Source organism: Lissotriton helveticus, chromosome 6 (genome assembly GCF_964261635.1).
Source record: "Lissotriton helveticus chromosome 6, aLisHel1.1, whole genome shotgun sequence".
Classification (NCBI taxonomy): domain Eukaryota; kingdom Metazoa; phylum Chordata; class Amphibia; order Caudata; family Salamandridae; genus Lissotriton; species Lissotriton helveticus.
In genome coordinates, this window is record NC_136067.1 from 265647064 (window position 1) to 265659427 (window position 12364).

General features: G+C 42.8%; 1 protein-coding gene across 1 annotated transcript in view; it reads right to left on the minus strand.

The window, feature by feature from the left end:
- The window catches only part of KLHL29 (kelch like family member 29), a 1176991-nt gene that overhangs the window by 357094 nt on the left and 807533 nt on the right, over positions 1-12364 (minus strand). The window contains 1 exon segment of the mRNA XM_078647716.1: positions 2063-2201. Within this exon segment, the coding sequence (XP_078503842.1) occupies positions 2063-2201 (139 nt within the window).

A 12364-nucleotide genomic window follows, 5' to 3' on the forward strand; every position in this document is an offset into this window, starting at 1 on the left:
GTGACTATATACATCATAGAAACAGAATGTCACACCTAAGCACGATTGCTGGGAGCAAGAGTTCTATCAATAAGGTTTGCTTTGAATCTGCACATCATACATAAAAACCTTTCATACCTTACTTTACGGGCCCTGCTGTTCTCTTATTTCCATCCATTACCCTCTGCTTTACATTTAGTGGTCTCTTTACCTGGCTATCACAGATTCAACAAAAGTTAATGACCGATAAAAGGAAAAATGTTGATTGCCAGCCTAAGGTAATTCTGAGATTTTGCAATCAACTTTACCCTAAGCTCGGACAAAAAAGATCTTTGTAATATATACACAGATTTCTCACTCTTGACTCACTCTTTACTGACTGAGTAAATTGGTCCATTGTAGCTTGGCAGACTACTTGGACCTTGAACAAAATTATCTCACATTCATTACACATATTTCAACACATTGATCATTCACCTCCAAGGTTTGTCATATTGCATGCAAACCAGGTAGCATATATCTGTATAATGCATGGAAGGTAATGAGAAAGGTGGTGTGGATCAACCATTCATTTTCAGAACAGACCTTACTCATGCGGAATCTTAAAATTAGAAATGATCATGCGATTGTATAGTAATACAAGCTGGCACCGTCAGATATAACAAAAAAGATCTCCTCATAAAACTCACTCTACAAAAGGCGGTCATTTGGTCACTATCAATCTATATGGTCCATGAGCACACAGTGTGGTCTTTTTGATTTTTCACAGTCTTGCCTTAAGGTGAGAATTATTAAAATTGCAACATCATTCATAAGTAATAAAACAATGAAGAAGTCTTTCACCTCATGCCAGACAGACTGAAGTAGAGATATACCAAAGGCGAACAAGCTGGAGGGACAGTAGACAAGGAGAACAACAAGATACCACATGTTTATTATTTTCAATGGAAAGAAAATTCTTATTGCGTCCACAATGCTCTTTGGATAAGTAAGAATCGTTTTCCCATCAACAAGATATCATACCTCACTTCTATTCTGAGGCATAACAGATGCAAAACAATTAAGGCCTATTAATGGAATATGATATCAATGAGCCTCCCCAGTCCAGCCATGACAACAACCTAAAATAAAAACAAAATGAATTGTGTTAAATTGCACCTATCCGTGCACAGCTGAAAAGCAAGCAGACTTGGATCCTCCTTTTCTCCATGCTAGTGCAGTCCAGGCGCAGACTGTGAGAAAAACACTGCAAAGCAAAAATGTAGCTCAGTTAATTTGCTATATATGGAAGAAAAAATTGTTATTCTGTTTTGCCTTTGCTACCTTGGGATGTTAATTATAAGAATGTTGTCAAACGATTTCCCCGTGTGTGCACACGAGGTAGGAAACTTGAAAATGTTGTGTTCTGAGAAACCAATGATATAGTCATGCACTCCTAAGAAACTAAATGTCTCTATTCAGGGAAGGTGCTAAAGAGGATAGACAGTGGGGGTAAAGATGTGCTCCTAAGGTCTGTTTTATGCACCTTTCACACAACAGATCCATGTTCAAGATGAGATGCCTTCTAGTGTATCTAGAATTATGTATTTGTTATATGCAGAGGCATTATGATTCACATCACAAAAACTGATTGTGCATTGTAAGATTAAATGAGTGCAAATGTGTTGCACACAAGGCTGTTTTTGTGAGCATGTAGTCAATAGAATGGGTTGCTTATTAGATATGGCGACAGAATCCTATAAATTAATGAAATAATCCAGGACTGCGTCTAAACTCATTGCAATTTGCTTTAGAGGCCAGGTCACTTAACCCCTCATCACAGATAATGAAATGGGACAGAGGGTACTTGTGAACTGGACGTATTGCACTTTATCCGGGATCGGACAGGGGTCGGATTGAATTGATCACAGATCGCGGTTGGGAGGCACTTTCAAAAGAGGGGGGACGGGGGAGAATGGCTACTGGCTCTGTGACAGGATATTCAATCTTCATGCGCCTGCAAGAGAGGGGGGAAGGAGAAGAAAGCGACACAAATGCGCCCTACAAAAGAACAGAGCAGATCACAGCTGGAAGGAAGGCAAACCTTTTAATCAGGTCCTTGAAATACAAGCTGCAGGAAGCTAGAACATTTTGGTGGACTTCAAACTCTTTGCCTTCAACAATAATTTTCAGGTCTGTAAACTCTCTCGCTCTGCGCTGCTGGTTCAACTCCTTCAACATTTCTGCAGAACAGAGAAGACAGACATTGCCAGGGTTCCAATTAAGAACTTTCGTCAATTAGAGAATCAGGAAAAAAAATAACTTGCGATTTTTTTTTTTTGACCAGTGGCTCAACAGTGACAGTAAGAGTGGTCAGACAGAGTGAAAAAGCATAGGAAACAACAAGTACGCTTTAACAATGAAAAACGAAAACAAGAAGGAAAGAAAGAAAAAATAGTGAAGTAAAAAAATAAGCACAAAACAATCCTAAAATAGGGAGGGGAACAAAATAACAATTTCAGCATAGACAAATCAGGAACATAAAATATATTGTCGCAGAAAGGTTAGCAAGAACAGCGGCGAATCGTTGCAGCTAGATGGGAATGCTCTTTGAATATGTTACACTGACAGTAAAGAAAAGCATGGCATGGGCACAGTGTAAATGGAGGCGGTTCACAGAGAGACAACCACACACCCGCAGTAACAGCACGTCATTGGTGTGTTCATAGGATTTTGTGAACAGCCATTCTAAACACAGAAGGGAACAAGGAAATGGGGGGTGTTTCGTATTCACCCTGCGATGAATAATTTAAAGCATGCAAGGATTCGAAGGCAGACAAAAGAATTAAGACAATAACGCGACCGTAAAGCGAACAGACAGCGAGGTGCTGCAGCTCCTACCAATGCTCTCAGCTGGAGGTCTTCTGTGTGGCTCATACATTCAGGTTTTCTAGTTGCATTTACCAAGAGAACTGTCAGGAATAATGGGGTCTGTCACATCCCACAAGGGACCGAATAATACAAAATAACATTGGGGAATATTTTCAACCAACAGCACGAACCTACCTGCTGCACTGACGCCTGTCACCGGCACTGTGCATTCAGGGCAGCAAAGAACATCGTGACACATGAAACAGGCCCTCCTGCAAATAAACCAACCAAGCAACCAACGAGAAGTGCTCACTATAAAACTAAAAGATGCAAGTGCGGAAGGTAGTACAGGCTGGGCTCGGAACACCTACTGTTTTTGAGTGGAGGGTGGGGGGGTGTTAGGGCTTATGGGATTGTCAGTTTTGCTGTTTTTTTTTGTTTGCAATAGGTCAAGTTCTTCAGCAAGTGCTGCCAAGAGCAACCATTTTTTTTACCATGCAGATATGAGTGCTCCCAGGGAGTTATGTAGGCCATTGTTTCAAATCGGCCCAGGGCCAACTGAGCCTTTCATCCTTCAGTAATCAATGAAACGTGCACATTTGAGTTTGGTGATATTGACATCTGTTATTGAAGTCCCAAAAGTTCAGTTTGTTTGTTGTCTAATTAGTCACCACTGTTTCGCATAATATAAATATCTTAAGTGAATGTAGAACAAGCAAAGCCATAATAAAGTGGCAGTTGAGAAAAACAAAACCATAGACCCCTTGGGATCCTCAATTAACCCATACGATCAATTCTGAGAAGCTTTCAATTCATTCAGGAGGAAAGTGTCCAGACCGAGCTTTGTATTTATTGAAAATGTGGAATGTGTTCTTGAATGCTGTTCTCAGACACACAGATAACGTTTAGGTTTACCAGGTCCATGCGAGAATAGCTCATCCATTCGAGTTATTTTCTTTGAATTCTGGGGCTTGAAGTCAAAGCACAATGATCAGTTAATCAGCACTACAAATCCTAGCATGCATCAAGAAAATCTGGGCTGGATGAGGTACTCATGCATGGAAGAGGGAGCCTTGATGCACATAAATCAAAATCATTTATTGCACATCGGTGGGCCATTGAAAGGAACTGAGATTCACATGGCCAAATATAAATTTACAGAGACTGGCTTAAGTGTACCAAGAAGATGCTTCAGGCATCTCCCAATCATTCAAAGAAAACATTCGAGAATCAGATTTAAAGTTTGCAATTGGGAGTCATTAGTTCATGGCAAACTAAGTTGCATTACTTAAATACAATTAACATATCCTGACAGACAATTTTTCTAATTGCCAGCAGTCACAGAGCAGAGAAAGTATGAGAAAAAAGACATCTCTATCATCTTGATGTGAATGACAATGCTATTAGTTGATGGTCCTTTAATGCAAGCTTCAAATGCTGTAGACGACACCCAAAGCACTCCTAATCTGTTATCATCTTCCCCAGCTGCCCTCCAATTTCTCTGCCAGCCCTGCACTTGAAAAGATCCCGTGGGCCTGATTCACAGAGGTAAACACACACTTTTGTGTAAGTTTATGATTGGTTTCAATTCACAAAGAGATTTACAAGTAGTATCTTTATAAGTGCAGAGTCTCCGCACATAAAAAGATAAGATTGCCCTATCTTTTCATGTGTGGAGACTCCACACTCAAAGATAGTACTCGTAAACCCTTTTGTGAATAGCAAACAATCTTAAACTTACACAAAGTGTACGTTTACCTCTGTGATTCAGACCCACGGGGTCTTCAAGTGCAGGGCTGGCAGAGATATTGGAGGGCAGCTGGGGAAGATGATAACAGATTAGGAGTGCTTTGGGTGTCGTCTACAGCATTTGAAGGGCATGCCTAGCATGAGGGGGACCACTCCAGGCATAAATAATGTCTCCCTGCCATAAGATAGTAATTATTGACAGTTGTTGCCTCCTAGAGGTTAACATCTATCAGCCACTTTTTGGCATAAGAGGGGAATCCCTGCCACCATGAGTTTAATGAGCATCCCTGGCCTTATGATGCCGGCTGTCTGCTTTATGGTGGCCACTCCTGGCACACTGTGAACATCCCTGTCTTGTCGGGGGCATTTATGACTAAGGATAGGTCTGCTCCATAAAAGGTGCTCATCAATGTTATCTGATGGAAATTGTTAGCAAAACCACAGTCACATAATTTTAGTTCATGCTGGTTAAGGGTAAGGTGGGATGTAACCTTAGATACAACATTTGCAATTACATAAGGTCATAAGCATTACATTAGGTGTGCGATTTGTGGTTTCCATGGCTTTTTGCCAAGTTAAGACTAACCAGAACTTGTGAATTTCCATGTTTTTTTCATTTGGAACTCCTCATTATTACTTCACTATACCCTTTGATTTTTCAGTGAACATATAGAATACATAAAATTATTTTTTGTATTAATTTTTTAAATGATGCTAATAATAAAATCATTTTTTTTTAAAATACAGACATCAAAATTACCTTGTGCAGCCGAGTCTTTGATTTCGTTTTTTAGAACATATTTGTATTGGTATTTTCCATACAGTCTTTTCGTAATACATGCATAATTTTTCCCGTCTTTTTTACATATCGTTTCCGGTATTCAACATATAATCGGTTATTCCTTTCTAACCTATGAAAATAAGTAATGATGTTTTGCTTCTTTTCGCTCTGAACTGGAACTGTACATAAACGTAATGTTATGCTGTTGTTTCCATGCTTACATGACATCTTAGTTGTTCCTCTAGTCACCCATTTTCTACACCAGGGTCCAGCATTGCCAGTTATGTATAACTACGTAACCGTAAAATACACCAGAATCCCTGATAATGTAATCACCAATGTCATTTCAAATGTCAAGTGATGTCATCAATTATGTAATTTAATAGCTATCCAGTATTGGTATCTTTCATAGATTCACATGCGACCCACCCTCCTCCCCGGAGAGGCTTACCTTATCACTATGGTTATTAATGATTGCGCGTCACAGGGTGGGAAGTTATTTAATTGCCTCAAATTGTAAAGTGCTCTGATATCCTTCAGGATCAAGTTCGCGCTATATAAAACTTAAATAAATAAATAAAAGTGATGTCCTCTGCGAGTTCAAGAGTAGTCCATGACAGAGTCGTGAGTTGTGGCGTGTTTAACTAAAAACAACAGATTTAATATGCAACTATAACCTCACTTTAACAGCATTTGTTCAGTGGATGTCTGATTTTTTTGATCACTTTTCCCAAAGTATGTGTTCTTACCCATACTTGTTCCATGAATCTACGTATATACATATATCTATATATCTATATCTATATCTATATATTTATATACATCTATCTGTCTAGCTGTCTGTCTAGCGGTCTGTCTAGCTGTCTATATACACACACACACACACACACACACACACACACACACACACACACACACACACCTATTCTCACACACACACAGGTTTATTTAATGGGGAAAAACGAATAGACTAGTGACCGAAAGGCTCATTTGTTTGCAGTAGTAAATTGGGTCAGTATCCTCTGGAGAGGAGGCAGATCATTATTACAGTCAGCCCTAAAATAACAGCTTCATGCCAGATCAGGAATACTGGAACAAGAGCCCTTCATCCTCTGGGACTGCCCAGTTGATAAAGCTAATCATTTATCGTACATAAAAGGTGATAAAAGAAAGGGCATTCGAACTAGATGCATTGTCAAAAAAGTCCTCTCATCAAGAAGTTTTGTACAGGTTGTGGCAGAGAGTCGCCGGCAAGGCTGAGCAGATGGAAATAACGCAGGCCGTCTTCTACTAATCATACCACATTCAATGAGGCGTCATGCAGAGGGCACTTTGGTCCAAGATGGAGCAGTAGCAGACATATGCTAGTACTGCCCTTTGATTAACACCTCGCCTGCACATCCTGCAGAGTGAGTACTGCACAGAGTTGGATAGAAACCACGAGCCAGGTCGAGTGCTGTGCACAAATGTTTGCACAGAGTGATAATTGGTTCTTCAACTCCTTTTTCACATTATACCAATGCGCAAAATGTGTCTGTGCTAAGAGCAACAGGCATAGTTTGTTTCTGAAGCAAGGCTGAATTTTTTTAATGAGTTGTTCGTAAAATCATTTCCACAACAAAGTGTTTCTCTTTTTACTGCTTTTATAAATAGAATTTCAAACTATAATTGTTGCATTAAATTGTGGGCAGAGTATTTTGTCTCAAAAATGGAAATTCATCTATGAAGCTATTTCACGAAAGAATTACAGTGGATGACATATAAGGCTTTTTTATGGTTACACTGAATGTGGTGGGGGGTGCGTCCCAAATGTAACAATACCAGGGGGCCCTACTAATTGCAGTTGTGCAGAATTAACAAGAATCACAATCAGAGCTCTTAAATCACCTGAGAAGGAAGGAATCACCAGGGAAATTAGGAATTCTGGGTCAGAGTCCGAGTAACTAAGTCCCCTTGAGATGTTTTACTATGATCTCCAAAAAATGACTTTCTAGACTCTTCCCTCCTTTATCCCTCATTGGATCACTCCAAACCTCATTTTAATACTCTGATCTCCCACAAAACCCTTCTAAATACTTCCCTCACTTATTCCTCCTTTCACTCATTTCAATATTATGATTACGCTAACCCATTTCTAGAGATTATTCCCTCCTTCATCTCTCATTATATTCATCTCAAACCTCATCTTACTACTATTGCAGCCACTTGACAGATATTCTATTTTTGGATGGAAACTATTTAGTGCTTATTCAAGATTGTAAAGCAAAATAACAGAACATAACACCTAAAATATTTATACAACAATGAAACAATAACACAACAAATCCACACCAGAACACAATACAACCACATCACAAACATGAACTTATAAAAAGCACAATACCACAAAAACAATAACGCAATTATGAGTTAAATCTTCGTTTCTTAAAGTTCTAAAACTCAGTTGTAGAAATATTTTGCTAATAAAGCACAAAGAACCTTTTGATTTAACCCCATTATTAAAACTAGTTGCACTGCCATTTTACTGAATATTGTGACTTTAGTGCATTTCTCCATTATGCCTTCATTTTTACTGTGCATATATTCCTATATGTAACATTAAAGAGTTGTGCATTGACCGAAAAATCTTAATTTTGTTGTACTGCTTGGAGTCCACCCTACTTTTCCGTCCTTGTCCTGGCTTGTGCAGAATCTGGCCACTCTTACCTGTTTTAGTGTTTATTGTTCCTGCAAATTCAACAATTGGGGGCAATATTTGTTTACTCAGAAATGACAAGCTTTATTTTTGCGTATACCCGACATGTGCTGTTATATTGGGTGAGTAAACTTGGCAGTGATGCAAGGGAGAGGGACATGGTTATAGTTTGTTGATGCTTTAAGAGGGGTGGATTAATGAGCTCCGCTGTTCTTTATTTACTGCTTCTCGGAACCTCAGCACTCAATTAAATCCATGCTTACAAATGTTTGCGTTCAAAAGGGTTTGTACAAGCAGGTAGTTTGGCCACATTCTGAGAGACACGCTGAACATGTTATATAATATAGGGATAGAATTCCAAGGAATCCGGCCCTGTGTCTTTGTTGATTGAACCTCTGCTTACAGATGATGTGAATTGACTGCCCCAAATTTCCTAATGTGGGATAATTTTCTGCATGTAACATGGACTTCTGTTCCCTACAATCTTGAGTGCAGTAGATAGCACTTTGAATTTTGTCCCCGACACTATTAGCAGTAAAATTATTGTGTTTAAATTGTGTTTGAAATGGCCATGCTTCTTCAAGTAGTGAAACAAACTTAACTAACTTTGCACTTTTTGTGATCTATCAATTTTCTTGGATAATATTTCCACAGTTAAGAATTGCAATTATAAGTGATTTAGGCATAGATTCATCAACCTAAATTGCGCTCGCAATAGCTGCGAAACAGCTATTGCGATCACAATTACGGCTCACGCAATTCATCAAGCAAAAAAACTGTAAATTGCAAATTCGCAAACATAAATTCACAGAATCAATGTGGAACCCCCTTAGCGAATCTATAACGGCGATCTTCCACTTATTCTGCGAATTCGCAAATAAATCGCAAATTCAATTCATCCAACAATTACAAATTGCGAAAAAAAACAAAATCGCTAAATGCGAGTCGCAATTTAAGGAGAAGTCAAACCAGGTGGTAACCATGAAGTTCAATAGGGAAAAAAAAAATCCAACAAGAAAAATGGGCGGGGCAAAACAAACACTTAAGGAGACACAGTAGGAGCATGAGGACATTCACAATGCCAGGTCTATACATCGTGGCAAGGCAGCTGAGGCTCCAGGCTGCAGCCCGGAACCAACGCAGGATCCAGGAGCGCATCTTCCGACTGCGGATAACACTCCTGGGCCAGACTGAAGAGGAGATATACTCCAAATACAGGCTGAATGGGGCAATGATAACCAACCTCATCCGAGACTTTGACCCCCTGATGCAGCACCCAACAAGGAGGACCAATGCCGTGCCCACCCATGTCCATGTCCTGTGCTGCCTGCACCTCCTGGCCTCCGGAAGCTTCCAGGGGATAGTTGCAGTTGCAGGGGGATCTCCAAGAGCACACTGTCACGCTGCCTACGGAGTTTCCTGGACGCCATGCTGACCAGGATACACCATTACATAACCTTCCCAACAAGCCCAACAGGACTTAAATCAAACAAAGCTTCACTTCTATAACATTGCGCAATTCCCCCATGTAATTGGATGCATTGACTGTTCCCGCATCCACATCTGCCCACCCGCTGAGACAGAATACATGTACCGGAACCGCAAGTCCTACCACTCACTCAACATCCAGATGGTCTGCAATGTAGAGACAATCATCACCGACATAGTGGCACGCATGATTCTTTCATATTCAGGCACAGCGGCATACACACCCGCGTGGCCAGGGGTGACTTTGGCGAAGGACACCTCCTAGGTAAGTACACATGCCCACATACAGTACGTCAAACCCATGTAGCTGTGCATGACAGGCACTGACATTTCTTTCCTTCAGGTGACAGCGCCTATGGCCTCCGTGAGTACCTCCTCACCCCATACCTCAACCCTGCCTCACCACAAGAACGGCGTTACAATGCTGCGCACATTCACACCAGGAATGTCATTGAATGGACATTTGGGATGTTAAAGAGCCGATTCCGCATCCTACATAAGACTGGTGGGGCCCTCAAATACCAGCCTGAGGTCTGCTGCCGCATCGTGGCCCTGTGTGCCATACTCCACAATATTGCTATCAAGCGGAGGATAACTGTGGAGATCTCTGGCAGTGAGTCAGAGGGTAACAACCGCCCACCTGCACATGTGCTTCATGCACGCGGGGAGAATCCTGCTGAAGGACACAGGCGCCGCAACAACAGCACACTGAATTATTTCTAGTGCACCCATACCCCTCACACAACACTGCATTCATGCATGCCAAATGAAATAATGACATGAGTAGGATTTGCGTTTGAAATAAATTCTTATAATTATGTAAACAGGATTTTTCATTTACTTTTTGTGTTCAGAAAACATGAAAACTGTACAGCCCCATGATTGTGAAGCAGGCATGCTTGTTACTACAGCATTATGCATGTAGGTGGTCTGCACACCATTTTCTCCCATTATATCCAATTTTTACTTCGACCGAAAACTTTTGACCAATTGCGTGCTACCCAGGATTGTGCAAGCCCAAATACACTCAAGTTCAGTAATGTATGTGGGGAACGCGTTCCCCACATACATTACTGTTACTACAGCATGGCACTGCTGCTAATGGTCAATCAGTCACTGGCGCCTCCGGCCGGACGCGCCCTGTCGCCTCTCCACATCCACCTCGCCAGTATCGGGCCATGATGCTGTACTGGGCCTGATACTGCGGCGGTGTTCTTGTACCACCGGCATGGACAGGCTGCTCAGACTGGATGTACCCTCACTGGCATCACCCCCCCCTTGCATGGGCATGGCCACACACCTGCTGGTTTTGGACAGCGGTTGTGACCTGTTCCAACACCCTAGCAACATCCTGGCAGCATTGCTCCATTTGGATCTGCATTGCCAGGGACCGGCGTGACAGTTGGGATGTAGCATTTCCGATCAGGTGGTTAGACCTGGTATATGCTGACAGCCGGGTCAGCAGCTGGGGGTGGCGGCGGTGGGTGATGTCCTGCTGTGACACCATGATTTGGCTGTTCTCCCTCACTGCAGCCGTTATCACCTGCACGCTTTCGGTGAGCTGGCTCACATTGCGCGCAGTCTTGTAAAGCTGCAGCTGCATGGCTGTCATGTGCCGTGCCTGCTTTTGGTGGACAGCTAGCATCCGGCGTTCGATGCCAAGCCCTGGATCTTGGGCACATTGCTCCCTGTCACCTCGTGTTGCCACGTTGCGCTGCTGTCTCATCCGGCTGCTTGACTGCGACCGCACAGTGGCTGTGCGCCGTGTCTGCCTCCTGGGTGGTGGTGTGGCCTGTTCCACTGCCATGTGTGATGCATGGGGTGGTTGCTCTCCTCCTGTGGCTGCAGGGGTGGCCCTGTACGCAGGGGGAGGTGGTGGTACTGGTGCAGGTGTGTGTGACGGTCCAGGCCTTGGGGCAGGATGGCTCTCTCCCTCGGTGTCCTCTGGGTTTTCCTCAATTTGGAGTGCCTCGCTGTCTGTGCTCTGTTGTTCTGCAGCACCTGTGATGTAAATGGGTGCATGATTAATGAGATGAATCTTGCACATGGTAAGTTGCAACATGCATGCAGGCTTGCATTCCCCGACTGGCTTTAGGGACATGTTTCACTTGACAGGTCTGGCTGTGTGTGGCTATCTGGGGGAACTATTATCACACTACAGGTCCCACAATGCAATATGGCATTTCTGATGTGCATGGCCTGCAATACTGGGGTTATCAAATGGCTAGCTCTAGGGGCATGGGCATTGTTAGGGGACAGGGTCGCAGTTGCGTGGCTCTTACCTTGGGATTGGTGGGTGGCTCGGGAGGTGTCTAGCCGAGTGACCCCCACGCAGGCTGCAGAGTTGATGGTGTCCTCAACCATGTCTTCAAGTGGTGTGTTGGCCGCAACTGTGGGGTCTCTTCCTCTGGGGGGAGCATGTTGCTCCCCCAGCCTCTCTGCTATGCACTCTTTGGCACGGCCTCTGAGGTCGTACCACCTCTTCTTCAGCTCATCAATTGAGCGCTGGGTCACTCCTACAGAGTTTACCTTCGCCCTGATGCGCTGCCAAATGCGCCGCTTGTCTGCTTCAGGCACCTTCCGGGATTGCTTCCAAAAAGCCTATCATGGTCCCTGCTGAATCCCTCAATGAGGAACTCCAGCTCCTGTTCTGAAAATTTAATTTTTCTTTTTCTGCCACTTGCACTGCTTCCTGCTGCATCCTGGAACATTCTGGAGATGGATGTGTGTCCTGTTGTGGGGCTGCTGGGTGTGTCTGATAGAGCTCAGTGCTGCGCCTCTTCCTCTCTCAAGCTCTGTGTTCAGAATGAGTGAGGGAACTG